The sequence below is a fragment of the Chaetodon trifascialis genome, chromosome 9 (assembly GCF_039877785.1).
Source record: "Chaetodon trifascialis isolate fChaTrf1 chromosome 9, fChaTrf1.hap1, whole genome shotgun sequence".
Classification (NCBI taxonomy): domain Eukaryota; kingdom Metazoa; phylum Chordata; class Actinopteri; order Chaetodontiformes; family Chaetodontidae; genus Chaetodon; species Chaetodon trifascialis.
Genome location: NC_092064.1, coordinates 6706246 through 6726770, shown reverse-complemented (window position 1 = coordinate 6726770; position 20525 = coordinate 6706246). Strand labels below are relative to the sequence as shown.

At 44.5% G+C, this 20525-nt stretch overlaps 2 protein-coding genes across 2 annotated transcripts; one reads left to right on the top strand and one right to left on the bottom strand.

Annotated features, from left to right (window-relative positions):
* Positions 1-4424: 4424 nt before the first annotated feature.
* Positions 4425-7544, bottom strand: LOC139336838 (RING finger protein 228). The gene has a single exon (XM_070971108.1). The coding sequence runs from the start codon at positions 7439-7441 to the stop codon at positions 6671-6673; it is 771 nt and encodes a 256-aa protein (XP_070827209.1). The 5' UTR covers positions 7442-7544; the 3' UTR covers positions 4425-6670.
* Positions 6761-19992, top strand: sgpp2 (sphingosine-1-phosphate phosphatase 2). The gene is made up of 5 exons (XM_070971106.1): positions 6761-9451; positions 10496-10657; positions 16212-16391; positions 18562-18651; positions 19221-19992. The coding sequence occupies exons 1-5, from the start codon at positions 9224-9226 to the stop codon at positions 19764-19766; spliced, it is 1206 nt and encodes a 401-aa protein (XP_070827207.1). The 5' UTR covers positions 6761-9223; the 3' UTR covers positions 19767-19992.
* The last annotated feature ends 533 nt before the right edge of the window (positions 19993-20525 follow it).

Sequence of the window (20525 nt, the reverse complement as noted above, 5' to 3'; positions counted from 1 at the left end):
GAGACGAGACAGTCAAAAGTAGCGGAGCTCTTCTCTCGCCCCGTCAGCGCTCCCGCCTGTGATTGGTGGAGAGGGTGCACCAGGGGCGCGACGATTGGCTGAGGCAGAAAACTTTGGTCCTATCAGAGACGCTGTCACAGTTCCGCTCGGACAGGACAGGGGAGTCGATTCATAAAATCCAAAGGGATGGATGGCGGAGTCACTCACTGCCTGCGCTGTTTAAGCAGCGAAAGGGCTCTAAATCTGCTCATGTGTTGAGTGAACAAAACATGACCGAAGAGGGAGCCTGTAATCAGATTTGTTTACTGCAGTAAAGTCATAAAAAAATCATAATTTTGCTCGGACGCACGGAGTGATAGCGATGCGAGCTTTTTCCAGCAAATTCTGTCGATGAAACTGTTCTGATGTTAGGACATAATAAAGGACAGAATCAATAAATCAGCCCATGGCAAGCACTTTACTGCGAGACTATTAGTATCCCAATAAATGTAATGCAATCCAATGCAACGGACAATAGACATATTTCTATAAGTTATGCTTGTGACATATTACTTCTTCATTTATGTAAATGAGATGGACAGAATATTAGAAAACACTTGCAGTCCAAAACAACATCAGCTTTAAGCACTGCCTCCTAAATGTTAGAAGAAAGACAAGATATCAGCCCCAACAAAAACGGAACATTTACACCAAACTATAATGTTGGCCTGCTGTAGTGTGTTGCATTAGGATTACTTAGCTGGATTATGTTTTACTTCTTTGACAGCTAACTCCATCTATGGATGTGTGATTTCACAGCACGCTCTTGATATATGCTCAGCTTATTACGCATATAGTTTATTGTGCTATAGACACACGGCTCACATGACATTTTGCTTCATCTCAACTCTCAAATGTGTCCTATATGATAAAATCTGCACTGTAGTCATAATCGACAATACCTATTGAGGCAGAGCCAAAACTTCTGAAAACTTTTGTCTTTGCACATCTTTACGCCAAACTGATATGACAAAAAGAAAAACAAGTCTCTGAGATTCCTCTCGTGATAATTGTGTCACCACTGTGCGTAATATCATCTGCGAAGTGTTAAATGCATTCTATCGCACAAGACCCCTAATTTGTTTCCACCCCGTGGTCTCATATATGACACAAATGGTGCTAAAGTGTGTGCACCTCAAGGAATTTATTGTGGTTTTCAGACTGAGCACCAGCCATCCGAGAACAGTCTGAAGGGGGACGTGCGCCACAGCAGGATACGACGCCAGGGCGGCCGTAAAGCCAGTCTAGCTCTGCGCCACTAACCCTAAGAGAAGTGGGTGTATTTTCATCCCCAAATGTCCCATAATCAATATGGTCACCTCTGTCCAAAAAAAAAAAAAAAAAAGAATAGAGTTCAGCCGTGGCCCCTCTCTCTTTTTATAGGCGCTGAGATCGTGGGTCACAGCATCCTTTGGTCCCCGATCAATCACTGAAGCGAAGGTTCCGCTCCTGAGCTTTGAAATAAGACAAAAGCTAGTTTTACTTCACTGTCCATCATCTGAAGAAAGGCGACTCCGTCCTCAACATTTTAGCATCGAAGTTGATTCCTTGGACGGACGCACGAGGGGGTGAACATTTTGAAGATGATTTTTTGATTCATTCAAACTGAATTCATTCATTTAGCTGAATGCTTGTTTTCGGACGCATGGCACAGCAGCAGCCGAGTCACCCTTACTCCCGTTGCTCAGGTGGGGTTTTACCTCATGTGTGTATTAGAAATCAAGGAACAACATCCACGACAATAGAGCAACTTCTTAATATGTATTTGTGATTTAATATGAGACCCAGGCCTAAAAATATTCCGTGGATGAGAGTGGGAAATGTGTTTTTCTGCCTCTGAGCGCCTGCGAGGAAAGCCCTGAAACCTTCGCGTGATTCATGCAAAACTAAAGCTGCAAAGCACCCCCAGCACCTGATCAGCCCTTTCATGTCTCAACCTACTCACCTATGGGCTATGGAGCAATAACGGGGCCCGACGGGGGGGCCCATCGGAGTCCCTGTCATTCACCTTAATTTACGCAGGGAAGAGACATCCCACAGGCTAAGTAGGTTTCAATTAACATTCGCCTCTTTTAGTGACTTTGGAAAAAACGCACTTCAAATGTCGACTTTGCTGTCAAAAACGCGCGTGGACAATGGGTGGACGCTGGGTTTAAAATAAGCAGGGTCAAGGGGGGTCTTTCACCTGCTAAGGAGGATGTCATTATCTCCAGGCAGAAGATTGTTATCATGCCTGGGAATGAATGAATCATAACATGGCCTCTAAGACAGGGGAAATGAGAGTGTGTTTTTGACTGATTTTACATTTGTAATCAACCAGATAGGCTGAGCTTTAAAGAATGGCTTAATTATACTGTAGTTGATATTATTTCAATATATATTTCAATATATTTTAATATATTTCAATGCTAGTTCGGCCAAATTATCATCAAATGAGTGGTTGGATATGGGCTTTTGGACAGCCCTTAAAATAAATGAATAGGCCATTGTAGGATGAACTTTTAGGCCGTGTGAGCAGTTTGATTTGTTTGCGTTTGTCGCACTTACTGACTTATTCCTCAAAGGAAGAAACCAGCAGTCTTTACGCGGACGAACGTGACGATTGGGGAGTGTCAGTGATCTTACTGAAATCGGATATTACAGCCAAGAAGAAGAAGGGGAAAAAAAAAAAAACAACAGAGAGAGCAAATGGAAAACAGAGAAAGTCATGATGCATACCTCGGCCCTTTCTTTAAAAGCGACACTGAATCTCCGTGTCCAATCCATTACCGGAGGATGAAATTCAAAGTCAGAAATCTGGCTTGATGAGAAATAAATTAGTTGCATCACATGCTGTGAATGGAGGGCATTCACAAACACATATTCGCAAATCAATTAGTTTCCATTGCAGCCGGTTACGGTAATAATTCATAAAGACAAGAGGCTAAAGACGGTGCAGTTAGAGGACGGTGTGTCAGTGACATAAGGGAACTATAATATATAGTAAGTATATCACGACTCACGATGAGCTTTCAGAAAAGAGAGTCCAGACTGACCATTGCATCTAATAGCCTATTATCTAATCTAAAATTATCTAATAGGCGATGCAGTGACGCTGTTGTGCTTCACATTTTGCATTTTTATGTGAAATGGCAAAAATCTAACAGTCCCATAAGTTAATAGAGTTGATCTTCAAAAAGAAGTATTGATGTATTTTACTTAAAGTAAAAGCGCAAAACCACAGTGAAAAAATAAATCAAAGTCCAAGATTTTTACTTTTTTTGGGTACTTTTTATACCTTTCAGAATTTCTATTAATATGGTTCATTGAATACTTTTAACCAGTAAAATGTTAGGGGTTAGAGGCTACAGTTCCTGTCTCCTGACGCACTTTAAACGTTGTATAGTGTTTCATGGTATTATAGGCTAATGTTGTCGAGATAAGGTTATGGGGTAAATAAACCAGGCACCAAAAAAAACTAAGTAGTTAGGAATCTGGGCTATATGTTTGTTTTCTGCTTCCACGTGGGCCCACCGCAGCGTCAAACCCTCGCCGTTCACTGACTACATCACGCTATGTAGCGCCAGAACAGGGAGAATTGTAGTTCAAAGGCCAAAACCAGATATGAAGCTAATGATGGGCATCAGAAGTCATTCTGCTGCTGCACTGATCCGACCAATCAGCCAACAGAGGCTTGTTTGCATGGTGCTTAGAATATGAAAGAGAGGAGGAAATGACTGCATATTATTTAAGCAATAGACTGTGTGACAGCTGTAACTGATGGGGCGTGGAACTTCTGCTTAATACACGATGGAAAGTATGCACGTCCTAAATAGTAACCTGGGTTTAGATGGTGATAGGTCAACATTGGTTTGCATCTATTCTGTCTGTTTATGAGGGGAAGGTCTTGTTGCTGAATGGCTTAGTTTATATCAACTAAAAGGGAGCCTTGTACGACCAGGTCAACACATGTGAGAAATCTCAGTCTGTGATATTACCGACACATCAGCATCCAGGCCGCATTGAAAAAATGTATTTACTTTAATCAAGTTTCAGCCACCAGAAGTTTACATAACTAGACCTACATGAGAAATGAAAGTCGACACAGAGGGGTAGGTCTTCACTTTTTTTGGTAGCGTGTAGCATCCCCTGTCGTCCAGTAGGGGGCGTATTTGATGCACAGCAGAAAGAGCAATCTTCAGATGGATTTGGAGTCGGGCTAACACTGAAATTTGAATGGAGAAAATGGTTTCTTTTCGATTTATGGAGGCATTTGTTTTTTGTGTATGTGTGGTGGGGCGCCAAGTTTTCATATGTAGTCCATAAGTCAATATGTAGCTAAGACTGAGCATGAGAAAATACAGCTGCTGTCACACTGCACTATGACAAAGACTGGATGCAATGGGTATTCATGTTTCCTTTATTACTGAAATGTGTTTACGTATGTAAAACAGAACATAAGGAACATTTCTCTGTGCAAATACATTTGGTACTTCAACAACAACCACAGATTCTCATAAAAACCACCATTTTCTAGGTCCTCTGAAATAAATACAATATGCTTACATTAGTCAAAGGTAGACCCCGTTACTTGCGTCAAATAAGAGGGTGAAAGTGCATCATCTGACAGTTGGGAAAAGGCTGAGCAGGATGACTGAAGCAAGCATGGGAATCAGGTAGGGGCTGAAGAATCCTGTTGGACTGTTTTTTGCTTTTTTCCCCCATGCAGTGAGGTAGGGACACCATGAGTGTGCGAGGTCAATAAGTGCTTATATTGAACCACTTTGGTGTCCGAATCATCTCCGAATTCTTTAATAAATGCTGACGGGAAGGTCGGGGAGAAAGAACATAACACAGAAGTGCAATACACATGCTTCATGGACCATCACACATTTGTCAATATGAGGGTCTCACACTGCATCACAAATAAGGTACCACTTTTTGCCATATTCAAAAATTATAAATAAATAATTGTATAGATTGTAGCAACAATTACATACACAGAATTTACCAACGGTTCACAGTAATATTCATAAGAAGTTAGCTTTCTTGATTGCACTGTGTTGTCTGAAGCTGATATCGCTGAAGAGTCAATTCAGTGTTTCTGTTTCGATAAAGACCCGCAATGTATTTCTGAGGAGAAAACTCATTAAAAAAAACCCAATTATGTCAAGTTTTAAATTAGGAAAATCACATATTTGCATCTTATTAGTGCAGGCACTGAAATAGCACTAACTTGCTCAGCCCATACTGTACTGTTTTTTTTATTCTTTCTCAGGTATATGCCTCTTTCTAATCTCAGCACAGCTCATGGGCTCTTAAAGTTTCCAGAGGTAATTATGACTCGTGACGATCTCAGAGGAACCAGAGTGACACCAAATATATCCTCTTATAAGCTGTTCATCACGTCTGGCCCGGCCAAGAAACAGACACATAAGATTCTCACGTGACTTTGAAGGAAGAAGAGGAGTGAATTTGAGCACAGAAGCAGCAGAGCGCGGACTTTAGCCTGGATTATACCTGTGTAACACATAGTCACTGTTATCTGTTTGACCTCTCTTCAAACCTGATCCAATGACCCACATTTTTCACAAATGTGAAAAGCTGCCAACGTGGGAGGCAGCTCCATGTTGGAAACCCTGTTTTCAACTTCCAATGTGTGAATGATGTGACAGAAAGAGGAAATCCCTGCCGACACCCCAGCTGATGGCTGTATGGGGCAGCAGGCTCGTGCATGATTTGATTGTGATAACAGTGAAGTTTTGCTTCATTCAGCAACAAGGTGAGGCACAGGAGTCAGGAGACACTTGTTTAGAAAATAAAACGTTCTAACTAACGTCCTTAACCTTTCAGAAGCCTAACATGCACAGAAGTAGCCAAACGCAGGGTCAAAATCACAAGCATCCTCTTTTAAATCCATTTGAAAAAACTGGAAAAGGTGCGCTTTTCATTGTGGTAAAGGAACCAGTGCTATCCTGGAGGATCAGTTAAAGCACAAGGAAGGGAAGGAAGGTCTTTGAAAGGCTGATCACACCAATCCAGTCACCACTTCTCTGTGGACTATTTACAATTTGGACTCCCTTGTAACAGAAGGACATTTCAGAGGCTTCTCACTTTAACATACAGGCTCTAAAAACCTAAATCCATCACCTGAAAACTCAGAAGTGAACACTGCCAAATATCTGTACAATACAATAGTGCTTTGTTGAGATATAAGAGTGAATCATCATGGACAGTTATCATACAGTGAGTGGCATAGTGGGATATGCATATTATTCATCAGGATAAGGTGGGGAGGGTATCAAACCCTGGAAATAAGCACTTCACATTCAGCCATCAAACCCACCGCAGTCTAGACCAACACCAGGGGTCTAAGTCTTGGGCAAGTTCACTCATCAAGATGCCCAGTCAACTGGGCCTACTGTAAATTCAAGTGCATAATGTAAGGAAAGATTATCAAGGATCATGTCGGCCTATTGCTCCAAACAACATGAAGGCCTTTGGGTGCTTGCTGTACTGATAAAAGGCCATTTTGGACGAGATTGATTCCTACAAAAAGTAAAGGGAGCAGGAGAATCAGTTGCCAGCATTATGTACATAACCACACACCCACAGTCCAGCATCTCCATCAATAGTCAGAGCCAGCAGCCTATCAGGCGTTTCTCCGGGAATTACTGGTGGCGGATGAGCGGCCTGTCTCATGATCCGGTCTGTATTTGAGCCAGCAAATGAGCCATGTGACGACCACCGAGAACATGGCCAGGATGCTGGCTACCGATAAGCAAATTGGTCCCGCCGGCGAGGGAGGAATGCTGTGACTGTGCACAAAGATCAGGCCCATGAACAGCAACACCAGCATGGACAGAAAGGAGAAGATCACGCAGACGCAGCCGGTGGTCAGCGCCACTCTCTTGCAGCTCTGACAGCTGTCGTAGCGCACCGAGTCCTGGGAGAGGGTCGTGGCCGTGGACACGGTGGTGGACGGGGTCGCCTGGCTGGCGCTGGACGTCCCCGACGCCTCCTCCCGGCGGAGGGCGACGAGAGCTGGGTGCAGCGGCGGAGGGTACGGTGGCAAAGCGTCCTGAGGCAGGGGATCCGAGTCGATGTAGAGCGGAAAATCCTCCGTCACCTTGGTGTTGTTGGGCAGGTTTTGTATCCGATAATCCGGCACCGGAGTCCGGTGGCGACAGACGGGGCAGCTGATGCGCCATGGCCGCTCCTCCCGGAGGTGAAGCGTGTTCAGACACTCCTCGCAAAACGTGTGCAAACACTCCAAGATCTTAGGAGCCCGGCGGTCAAGGTCGAAATAATTATAGCAGATTTTGCACTCGTACTCCTCGTAGGGAAACGCCGAGGAGGCCTCGCCGGGGGGTTCCGCTCCGTTTGATGCCAAATCTACCTCTGCCATGTCATCTTTCGCCATTCACATTCTCCGGTGAACACAAAGGGAGCTGGCGGACAGATGCTGATGACGGTGCACGTCTCTCCTCCTCTCCCCCTCCTCTCCTCCCCGTTCATTGAAACGCCATCATCCCCGCAGACAGTGTTGATGTGTTGTAATAATCCCCACAGCGTCCTTTATGAAGAGCGGGGCGTCTGCTGCTCCGTCTCAACCAGCGGGGTCCCGCTTAAATATTAAAAAGCTCTCATTTGGTGTCGGGCTGTGTGGGAATAGATGATGTAATGGTGGTGACTCCGATGCGAGGGCTCATCCATCCAGAGTCCGAGCATCCCACAAACCACAGAGAGAGAGAGGGAGGGAGAGGGAGGGAGAGAGAGAGATGTGCCGTCTAAAGCCCAGTAAAAGGGAGAGCGAGAGAGAGTGTGTGTGTGCTGCTGTTGTTGCTGTTATTGTTGTTGTTGTTGTTGTTTTCAGGGCTCTGGTTGCAGCTATGACGGCTATGCTCCATCCCAATTACGTCGACCATGCCAGACCACAGGATGCGCTAATTTGGTCAACCGGGGGCGTCAATTCACTGTTTCCTGTAACAAAGGACATCTTAAGTCACACACTGTGCCAGCAAAACTTCCAGTCAAACACAGGCCTGCGCTGTCTTACATTACAAGGAACTGAAGGGGACAGTGGCAGCTGACTGCACTATTGAATCCAGATAAATAAAGTAGATTGAATAAAAGAACGGGGCTCTTAAGTTCGGCACACAGGCTATATTCAATAAATCATGGAGGCTCCAGGCATCCGTGGGGCTGTTGAACATTACAGATATTCATCATGTGGGTCTACATTTTGTAGAACCTCTTATTTCTATACTGTAAACAACAATAATGTACTTTTCTATTGGTGCTTTTAGGCTGTCCAAAACCCTTTTTCTAATCTGTTAAAACTCACTAAATTAACTCAGTCATTGAGCAGATTTACTCCAGAGTGTGGTTCATTTCCCTAAAAGTCCTATCACCTGCTTAATATATTGACACTGACATGACAAATATGAAGTGGATTCAAAAAGAGGGATATAAAGTAGTGAATTGAGGGGTCACACACACACTTGTCACATAATCCTCTTGAAGTCCCACAGATCAGAAACCCAAGAAGTGTCCAAAGACTCCACTATGAAGACCACTGACTGATGATTAGGGATCATCCTCTCAATGTTTGAAATTTCTTGAGCAAAGCTTCCTTAGTGATGGTGGTGGTGGTGATGATGGTAATAATAGAAAAATAAATAGAAATAACAAGCTAACAAAATGAAATAAATACAAAATGAAACATAAAAAAGCCACCCACAATGTTGACCATTTAGTGCAAAACGGTCTGGCAGAATGACCTGTGCTGGTAACAGCTGCACTCTCTTATGTGGCTCTGTGCTGTTAGTTACCAATATTTCTATGTTGATCAATACCATTGAATCCCATTACCAGCCTGTTTTGGGGCCACTGAGCTACCTACTTATTTTATAGCCCTGCCTTTCACACTCACAGTCCGGCTGCTATCAAACATATGCAATAAATGTAACCATAAATGCTTCGTGATATCATCTGACCCAGCACCCAGATCCCACCCAGAGTAAAGGTCGGACAATCACATAGGTTCACTTCAGAATACCGGGTTTCCCTCCTTCTGGCCCCGCCCCACTGCGCACACCTGTGGCGCGCCGCAGCCGCACCTATACTGAGCTGTGCGCACTGCCTGGGTAATATCACCCTCCATTGCCTCTCCTGCGCATCCGCCGTGCCTCTTTCAGGTGACATGCTGGAGCTCCTGGCTTACCTTCAGGACCCGGAGCTCGTGGCCCGGTTCCAGAGACGATGCGGACTCTTCCTCGTCGAAGCTGCGCATCACAGCGGAGGGAGGACGCGAGATCCGGAGCCAACGCCGGTCCACGCCGACAAACCACGTGAACAACTGAGGGGGAGATGGGACCACCAGGATAAGAATTCAAACTATAAACACAAGGAGAATGGATATGCTGTTGGTGTAAGTCGTTCACTCCTGTTAATATTTGAGTGCGTTGATCCTTTGGGACTGTTTGGAAGGGAAGAAATGCTCAGTGTTGTGTCAGAGCTCTGGTTGCATTATTTTAGAACACCTCCTCTGCCAGTAAGTTTAACACACTAGGCTGACGAGGTGGAAGAACTTCTGGATACAAACTCTGCCATTTATTTAGAGATGTTTGGATTTGCAAACCAAACTGTGACTGGCTTTTCTCGTTTGTCAGGGTGTCTGTGTCAGCCACCCTTCATCTGCACAGTGACGGAGCGTGTGGGATGTTTACATTCGTCTCTTTACTCTGTTTCTTCGACAAGCAATTTATTTAGGCTATTAACAAAGAGAAGGTGACTACAGTCAAGTTACTGTCTGGCTTAGGAATGTAGGATCCATTGATGATGTCAGTGGAGCCGAAATAGTGCAATTTGAGCAAATATTCATGTAGAAACTCATTTTTCAGCCACTTCAGTCATGAGAAGTACCACTGAAGTAGTGTATTGTCTCCTGCGGCTCTTGTTTAGTCTAAGATAATAACCCTGCTGATGTCATGGTGATATCATCAAGGTTATCTTTGCTTGGGGTTAGAAACTACAGATTTATAATAGAAAGTCTGTGTTAAAAACTGGAAAAAGTGGGCATTTAGGAGGCAGAGGTGGGTCTAAAGGAAGGTACCAACCAGTTGTATTGTGGACACCTGGAACCTGATGCACACTTAGAGAAGCCTCAGCCTCTGCTGCACACGCTCTTTTTTTAATTTGTCTCTTGTGATGCCCATAACTTGCAGTACATGCAGTACAGTATTGTGATTTGTTCATGTGCTGCTTTAATCAGTTGAATATCCAGTAGACTCTGACTTGCTGCCTGGTGATAAATGATGAAATGTAATGTAGAGGCTGCAAAAAAAAAAAAAAAGGTGACTGGTGTGTCGCCAACATAGAGTCTGAATGCAAGGTTGGCTGCTGTATCTTATTATATGATCTGCTACTGCAGGAGCTGTCATATTGTGTGTTCATTGGTATTTACTGTCTGCAGGGCTGCAGCAAGCCTCAGTATGAGGTGAGGAACTGGCTGTTGCACTTCCTCTTCCTGTTCTCAGCGGGCATGGGCCACGAGATCTTCTACATCACCTGCCTGCCCTGCGTACACTGGAGCGTGGACCCGTTCCTGTGTCGACGCCTGGTCAACATGTGGGCTGTAAGTCACAGCTAGAGAGAAAATGTGTGTGTGTGTACATGCCAGACCATGTCAGCAGGCACAAACACAAGTCCTCAGTCAGATGTCCGTCCACAATGCCACCTCTTTTCTCTCTGCTCTTCATCTCCTTCTCTTCACCCCTCAATCTCCTTTCATCCTTCTCCCCCTCCAGTGACCTGTCTCTGACACCACCATGTCCATATATCCCCAGGCCAGGGGGCCACTAAGGCCAGCCTGACCAGGGCCCCTGACATGGTGGGAGGTCACACATGAGGACACATCAGTGGAAAGACTGCTAGGATCTCCCCTTTAGATGTTTATTCTGATAGTGTCCAGCACATTGTGACAAGAGACCCCCAATACATGTCACATGTGATCCCAGAAAGAGTGTATCTGACACTTGTAGGGACACACAGGCAGACACAGACAGCCGTACCCCCTCACCCCTGCACCGCGTCTGTGTTTGGCAGTGTGTTTTTGTGCCCTTTGTGTCCCTGCCCTGAGCGCTTGGTGGGTGCCCTGTGTCTGAACCCCTTGTTTGGCCCCCAGGGGAAAGAGATACCATTCTTCTGGCATCCTGGCTACACTAGGCCCCTGTGTGAACTCCTTTCAAACACACATAAACACCAACACACACATGCTCACACTCCCCACCTCGCCTGCTAAACACACTCATTGCCCTCCCTCTAGTAAGACATTACCAGCTTTACTATGTGTTCTCCTCCCCCAGTCTACCAGCAGAGTGTTTTATTGGCCTCATCAGCGCTGTGAGCTCTCTCTCTCGCTGGACCGGCCATTTGGTCTGTCAGCCCTCAGGGCGCTTCACCCCGTACTTTAACTTCTAACAGCACCCTGCCATTGTGCTGGTGGAGTTATCCAGGGTTCACGGAGGGCTGCGCACTCTCACTCCTCTGTCTCACACACAAAACTGGCAACTCACACCAACGATTGAAGTGCACCCATGCAAATTAAGACTTGTATGCACGAGCAAACAAATTACAGGCCCATGCATGACACACACACACCCACACCCACATACACACATGTGCCTTTGTGTCCTTCACTACTCTCTGTTGCCTTTACTTGCAGTGTGACTTTGGTTGACTTAGAAAACAATAACTGTCATTAACCATATGGTCATGAATTATATTGCTGTGTTGTATGGTATTATTGTAGCACAGTGTTATGCAAATTATACACCTACTGTGCTGCTTGGAATATCAAAACTCTCAAGCTGTACTTTAACATACTGTAATGACATGGAGGGCATGCGCTGATAACTGAAGAGAAAGAAGCTGCATGTGAAGTTTTCTCTAGTGATGACAGGTGATGGTCACATTCAATGACAAAACTCACTTTAGTCCCTGAAGGCAAACTTTATCAGCGATACGGCCTTTGTTAGTGGTGGATCGGCCATCAGCGATGAAGACATCAGAAAGCGTTCCATCTGTGAATAAAAAGACTTCTTATCGCTTAAGTGTGACCCCGTCCTGTCTTCACTACAAGGAATCTATTCTCCCTGTTGTTTGTACTGGCATAATAGCGACACTGTGTGCTTAAGAATGACCTGAACAAAAAGGAACAAGTTACAATTAAAGAAATGATTAACAAACCATGACCTAATTATTGTATCAGAGGAACAAGACTAAAGGCAGACTGATGATGATGAGCCAGTTATGAATATGATTTGGGCGTTAGGGCTGATTGGACCAAGTTGGACTGAGTCTGTGTTGACACAGCAGATAAAATCATGCAGTTTGTGAGATGTAAAGGTTCTTATCTTAAGCCTTTAGATCCAGCCGTTGCTGGTCCTTCTCATAAAGACTTTTTCAGACACGTGTGTGAGGGAGGCCTATCTGTAAATAGACAATAGAAGAAGCAGAGCGGTGAGCAAAAGGGTTGGTGGTGTGAAAGTGCACCAGTCAACTGAAACAGAGGATCCTCAGCAACATCTGGGCTTTTTCCTCTCCTTTTTTTGGCTTTTTCAACACAAATTGCACAACATACAGTATAAACAGTGCAAAGTGCTTGTTGCCTCCTTGTTTATTTTGGTACAGGAGGATGCAAAAATTTGTGTTCTTGCAGGATTTGAGGGGGTCATCGACAGTCAGTATTCCGAGTGTTAGTGTCAGTGTGTTATCGAGTGTATTTACTCAGTCATAACCTTTTCTGGTAAAGCAATATTGTAAAAAAAATTGTGTATAAACAAGTTTATAAAAGAACACAAGAAGATTGTAAATCAATGAATGGGCCATAAAGCATGAGCACCTCTTTCCAACTGGATTCTGCTGCTTTATTAGGACTGTCTCAGTTAATTGCAGGAACCATGCTGTAGGGATTTGGCATATTGGCTCCACAGTCATAATATGAAGGAACTGTTACATACTTACAGAAAATCCATCTTTGTTCAAGAGAGCAGGTAGTAGCATGGCTCCTAAAATACCTATTCAACAAATCTCCCTCCATTATGTGCTGTTGATGAGTTTTATAGTCAGTTAGACCTCTAATGGCTTTACTGTTGAAAACTAAGATTTTGTCATGTGAAATATGTCATTATCATATGTGTGCACAGATCATGTTTATCCAACTAATAGTTCACCCTAAGAGTGCAGTTTCTTATCACCAATAATTCAGTTAGTACTGTATCACTGTGTTCTCCAGTACCTCGGTGGTCACAAGGCCACTGTGCATCACAAAAATATGAACTGGTAATCAAATTAGCTATTTATTAAGTTGCTGTGGGACAAAACAAACATCTTGTGTTTTCTCCATACAAACAGTGACCTGTTAGCTCCTCTTTTGTGTGTCTGCACTCACACAATCACACACACACACGTTCCCTGTGATCCACATGTTGACAGATCAAAGTCCAGAGCTGCACTGGCCTCGATCAATACACTTATTCATGAGAAAACACACACTATAGCACAACTGTGTCAGTTAGTGTGTCTTGAGCTGTCTTTAAATATCCCCTTAATGTGATCAGACTGTCCTTGGGTCAGTGCTTTGATGTGACTCACACAAAGATGCCAGTGACACACTGTCTTTACTGGAGCCAGCTGAATATGATGTTTGTGTTGATGGGGAGTGCAGGGGGAGGGGCGAGGGTATCATATCATGCAAGCAGTTGGACTGGTAGGCATATTCATTGTGTGAGGGCAGAGTGGGGAACATAGTGGATGATGTGCACACAGTGTGGCTTGTATGAATACGCAGTCGTGATGAATGGATGGGGTCAGGCGTGCTAAATGGGTTTACCATTGTCTGTCCTCTGTTTATTGTCCACTTAATGGAACCAATTATTCTGTCTGGGTGCATGTATGTAGGTACAGTGCAGGTCCATGGAAATACTGGAATAATGAATGTGACATTCAGACACGAGCAGAGGACAGAGAAATGGAAATGAAAGATTGAATATTTGGAAAGACTTTATGGTTCATATGTTTAAACTTGTTCTCTCTTATTTACTTATGCTCTTCGCGTTACTCTCTGTCTCTCAACCTACAATGCTGTGTTTTTGTCCAGGGGCTGTATGTGTACATTATAGCTCCAAGTTAGAGGCTGTGGAGCTGAATATTGGAGCCCGTTAGGTTACCTCAGCATAACCACTGAAGTTATGCTAACAGTATGCTTACCTGTATTTCTAAAGCTCACTAATTAAGACGGATCTTGTTTGTACACAAACTACCAAAACGGCAATTTGTGGTTTTCCGGGGATGTAAGGTACTGTAGGTATGTCTTGGCCGAGCATTAGCATACCTCCCAAGGTCAGGATGCCAGGCCAATGATGGAGATGCTGCACAAAAGTACTCTATGGATGGATAAACCGTTCTTCAACAAGTAGTTAAGCACTTAACTCCCCCTAAAACCACACATTTCTATCAATGCCATCATCAGGTCATTATTCTCAGTCTGTGTAACATGTCGTTCTGTGACCAAATACGTGCAAATCTAATGATGTTCCCATGAGCCTCCACTGTACTGTCTGTTTAGTTCTAATAAGCAAATGTTAGCAAGTTAGCACACTGATCTAAGATAGTTGAACATGTTGGGGACATTGTATTAAACAAACAAGCTATTAATGAGCTTTAGATAAGCTGTTAGACATGTTTTTGAACTTTGGAGAGAACCAGACTCACTACATCTCCTGCTCCCAGTCTGTCTGCTCAAACCAAGGCTAAATGCTCTGCAGGCTGCTTAATGCACAGACCTGAAAGTCACAAATGTATTCTGGTCTAACTCACGACAGTTTGGGGAAGATCTTCTCCTGTTTCAACATAACAATGTCCATGTGCACAAAGCCAGGCTCACAGACAACATCTCTGGGATGAACTGGAACACCGACTGCAAGGCAGTTTTTGTTGCTCAACATCGTGTTGGACCTGAATGGGAACAAATCCCTGCAGCCATCATGCAAGATTTTGTCTCATCTCTGCCTCCACCCTTCAGATAAACCCTTGGAAAGTTATAGCAACCTGTTAAATCCCATGCTTTTGGAATGAGAGAGTGCAATGTTCTGGTGTCCACATATTTCTAACCATTTTGAGAGCTAATTTCTATCTATCTGCGTGCCAATCTGTGTCTACAAGTTGCTGCACTCACAGCAGGCCAGTAGATGTACTTTTATCTCATTTGCCATGGTAACAAGCATTTCCTGATTACAGTCTCAATGGAGATGGTAATAACAACCTCTCTATTCTCTCCCTTAAACACACACATTAGTGTCCTGCTCGCTCTCTGTGCACTGCCTCCCTGCTTCTCACTAAGACAGCCATTCATTAAATATACAAGGCTGAGCTTTAAATAAACCTGGAGCTGGAGCAGGCTGCCCCTCCGAGGGCCGCTGGGGATCTCATGAAAGAGAATAGGCAGCATATTTGGCAGGACACACACACACACACACACACACACACACACACACACACACACACACACACACACACCTATGCACCGTGCACACACCTTACACTGAGTGTGTCATTGCGTCAAGAGCCGTCAATCTGACCCCACCAGCTGAAGACGCTGTGTCAGCAGACGCTGCCTTCTTCAATTCTCAGTTTCTTACAATAGATTTTGTTACTGTATGACTGCAACATCTGCACTTCAGCCCAGGGTGGGTCTCCACTCTTTCCTTACTTCCTTCTCTTTTTCTTTTTTTTTTTTGTTGAGCGGGAACGGTGATTATTTATTTATGAGAGAGTGTGGTTAGATAGAGAGCATAGCCTAATCAGGATTTTACTTCCTCGACTCATTATTTTATTACCATCTTCCACCATCTCTAATTTTTGCTTTGGTGGCCAGCACACTGCAGTACTCTCCTGTAGTCCTTTCTAGTATCTCATTGTAATGGTTTACTTATTGACTTATTCCTGGCAGGAATAGATGAGATATCTCTACTGTGTGAAGTCAACAACATTCTGATAAGCACTAAAAAACAAGACTATTTTAAGCAAAATTTCCTTTATCAAATTCATGCAAATGTGTGTGAAATCTGATAAAACATGTATTTATTGGGACCCTGCTTCTAAGAGACGTGTCCCCTCTCCTCTCTCAGGTGGTGATGTATGTCGGTCAGGTGATGAAAGACGTGCTGAAGCTGCCTCGCCCTCCCTCGCCCCCTGTTGTCAAGCTGGAGACGCGTGTCGATGCCGAGTATGGACTGCCCTCCACCCACGCTATGGCTGCCACTGCCATCTCTTTCACGCTTTTACTAAGCGCTCCCTCCAGGATACAGGTAATCAGATAGCTGTGAGTAAATCCAATAAAGCAGCTCAAAGGTGCTCTCAGCAGTTGTGAGTCATCGAAGTCATCGATCAGGAGTTAGTGGATAGTGAAGAATAATCAAGGAGACCATTCACATCCAATGTCAAAGACATGGTTGGTTGAAGTTCACCAATGATGGACAAATGGGTCATCCAGTCACCTGAGCGTTGTTTCAGAGTGCCTGCCCTTTTCCAAACACTTTCCATGGACGACTTCCCAGATGGTTCAGTGTAACAAACCATCTGGCACATCGGGTTTCACTCTTACTATAGGTGAAAAGAATATTTCTGTGCTTCCATTTTGCATGAGTTATTATATTTTCTCTTGCTTTCACTGCCTGAATATATCATCTCCGCTGTGACTGAAGAGGTCCTGTGAATGATTATGGAAACAAAATACCATCATTGTCCTAATTTGCAAGTGTCTCCATCATTTCAATTGTTAATTGAAAAATACTTTTAATTTTTTTGTTCAAGCAACACTTGAAATGATGAAGGTACTTGTAAATTGTCAGATATTTAGGAATGGCAATAACAATTACTGCACATCGTTTCTTGACTGACAATTTAGTGAAACTGTGGCAGTCAATGGTCACACTGTTCATTACAATGAAAAAGGGCATCGCTGAAGCAAATGACCTACTTACACCTCATTAGAGCGAGGAAGTGTAGGTTAAGTGGATGTTGAACTGTAATTGTGACCCTAGGTGTCTCATTAGAGGTGCTATTACACACTGCCATTGAACTTCATGGATTCCCTTTAAGATTAGAGAGGGACCAGTTAAATGAGTTGATCCAAATGAGCAGCTTCGCTCAAATCGAAGCACTGAATGCATTACAATTTGAGGCACTGGGAGCCTGTGGATGGCAGCTTGCTCACTGGCAGCTGAGTGGGATGAAGGGAGTGGCCCCGCTGTCCATCACAGAGTCCTCACTGAGCTGTTGGACAATGGGCAGGGAGAGGCGGGGCCAGCAGTCACCATCAGTCACCATCAGCCACACCCGTCGAGCTGCTGTTTGGCCTTCTGATGGACTCGACTGAGTCAATGACTGTCAGTCCACGTCTCCGCCGCCCTCCTCCTCCTCCTGACTCTTCCCCTCTTTATCTCCCACTGCACTTCCAAGTCAATAAAACACTCAGTGGCTCAATCATAGGCTGTCTTAATCCAGCACTGTGTTAATGAAGAACTGAGTGCTAAATCCTTCACTTGGTAGTTTACAGCTGCTACAGCTGCCAGCCTGAATTGCAGTCAGTTCAGCTATTTGCCTTCATTTTTGTGCAGTGGCGTTCTTAAGGTCAGAGAAATTATCTCAACAACCTCGAAACACCCCATGTACAGTAGAGCACTTACTACGGTGGCCCGACATTCCTCAAGGATTGCCCTGAAAGAAAAGAGCATGCATAGCTGTAGATGAGTAGCAGGCTGTTGCAGAGGCTCCTGAATAGCCACAGGGCCTCAGGGCAACTTGCCCGGTTCCCGGAGCAGGTCGGAGGTCACAACAGTCAATCACAGAATGACCCCCTCCTGTCCCCTGCATCCTTTGTGGCCATTCAAAAAAAACCCTCTCTTCATGAACTACCAGTGAATAGGCTTCCAGCTGCAAAAGACAGGAAAGGACACAGGAAAAAAGGCAGAGAGGAGGAGAGGAGGGGGGCACAGGAGGGGCGGGCAGAGGAGGTGAATGAATACACAAGGCCTCTCTTCTCACTGTTATTGAAATGGAGGGGGGAACAAAACCTGCCGCCATAGGTAAAGGAGGGCGGGCAGAGAGGATGGAGAGACAGTAGAGGAATAACGGAGCAGTGACTTAATGACGGGCAGTACGTCAACCCGGCAGAATGGATAAATGGCAGAGAGAGGAGTTACACGTCGCCATTAAGACGACTGACAAATGAATGATTTGATCACAAGCTAACATGAAAGTGGAGGAAGGTTAGAAAAGCACCAAATGACAGCTGCTGTTGTGTTTTCACTGAGGAATGTTAGGAATGTGAGGCACATGTGACACACAGCATTCTGCTTTCACAGGTTTCATCTATTATCACCCTAATCAGGGAGCTGCCTTTTTGTGTCGCGCGTGTGAAGTTTCCACATATCCGTGTGTGTTGGTTGGTGAGCTGAGTGTGTGTTTGTGTCTCAGTTCCAGTTTGAGGTGGGTCTGCTGATCGCGGCGACGCTGTCGTCCTTGGTGTGTCTGAGCCGCCTCTACACTGGCATGCACTCAGTTTTGGTGAGCTAGACACACACACTCACATAACCTAAAGCATAAAACATTCAAGCTCAATGCAGGATTCATAATTCATATGTGTGTCTGTTTTAACGGTCTGGCTGAGGCTTTGATCCAAGGTTTTTAATGCAGCAGGCACTTTCTGTTCCTTTCATTTGAAAATCTTGATGCCTTAATATGAAGTTGTTAAATGAGTTATGTTTAAGTACTCATTTATCACAGCTATCAGGGCGGCCTCATTACTGCAACACAGCTTTATGAGTAGCTTTAACTTAGCTTAGCTTAGCAGAAAGACTGGAACCAGGGGGAAACAGCTCGACTGCTTCCATCCTAAGGTAACAAAATCTCCCTGACAGCACCTCTAAAGACGTTAAGATGTGGGTTTACGGGGGTTACTGCACCTGTAAACACCCCAGGCTGACATGTTTAAGTATTTCTTCTTCCTAAGGTTAGAGATATGAGCCAATTAGTGAGCTTTACATGTAATTTAAAGAATGTAGCTGATATTGAACATCCAGGCGTGAGAGGGATGCCTGTCTCCTGCTAAAATACGCTCATGTTTCTGCTTTCAGGATGTGATCTGTGGCGTTTTAATCTCAGGCTTCCTCATGTTCCTCACCTACCCATATTGGGAAACCTTTGACCATCTCCAGCTCACCAGCCGCATCTCCCCCGTGGTGGCGTTGGCAGTGCCCTTCTTCCTCTGCTACACATACCCAGAGCTGGAGCATTACAGCACCACGCGGGGGGACACGACCATCATTCTAGGAGCAGGGGCCGGGAGCTCTGTGGGATACTGGGTGAATGAGCAACTGGGGCAGACTTTTGAGCCCCAGGGGACATTACCGGTCCCCTTACCCACACTGACGGCAGACACATTGGCGCTAGGCGCTGCCCGCTTATTTGTCGGAGTTGTAGCATTGGTGGGAACTCGGCAGGTAATGAAAACCTTGAGCCTGCAAGTGTTGTATTCATGGTACAAAGTGCGAAAACGTGATGACAGTGCCAGGAGGAGGAGAGAGATTGAGGTGCCGTATAAGTTTGTCACATACACAGCTGTTGGACTTGTTAATTCTATAGTGGTCAATAGAGTCTTCATTCTACTGGGGCTGCTATGACCTGTGAACATAGGACTGATGTAAAATGATCTGAACTGAACCAAATTTTACCTCATATTTATTTCAATGTGCATCAAATTTCTTTTTTTTTTTTTTGGTTTTATACATGTTAACTTTCTTAGACAAGGAGCTTCTGCTGGGAATGACTGACAAGAATGTGCTTGTAATTGACCTGAAAGCAATAAAGCTCACCTCCCAATAAAGTTATGATTGAATTACCAGTCTGATCAATGTCTGAATTGCGTAGTCAAGGCTGTAGCACTGACTTATTGCTGTGTTGTGTATTTCAGAAGCTACACATGCAAAAATCTTCCCACAAGCAAGTTTCCCATTAGCCTCTTCCCATGGGAGGACCCCATGCTGAGCCAGACAAACTCGTACCAGTCAGAAAAATCCTATCAAAACCAGTTTAACTGAAACTTGGCAATGTCATTTCAATAGCACCTGTGGCGGGTTAGAACAGGCCATCTGCTCCACCATGTGGGCCTGGCTGCTGTACCTTCAGGGCAGACTGAGCAGCAATGACAGAGTTAAACCTCCCTTTGCTACAGTAGAGTTTGAAGGAATGCCGGAGCACCTGTCAGACTGAATTTACTGGTCTGCTTTTTATCTGCATGGCTCAGATTCATATGGAGGGCTGCTGGCTGCAACAATTTCAATTGTGTGAATTCAAAAAAGGAATTGACAGCAAAGCATCAACACATTCAGTGGAAGTCTGTGCACTTGTTACCTGATAAAAGCGTTCACCACAAGAACAAA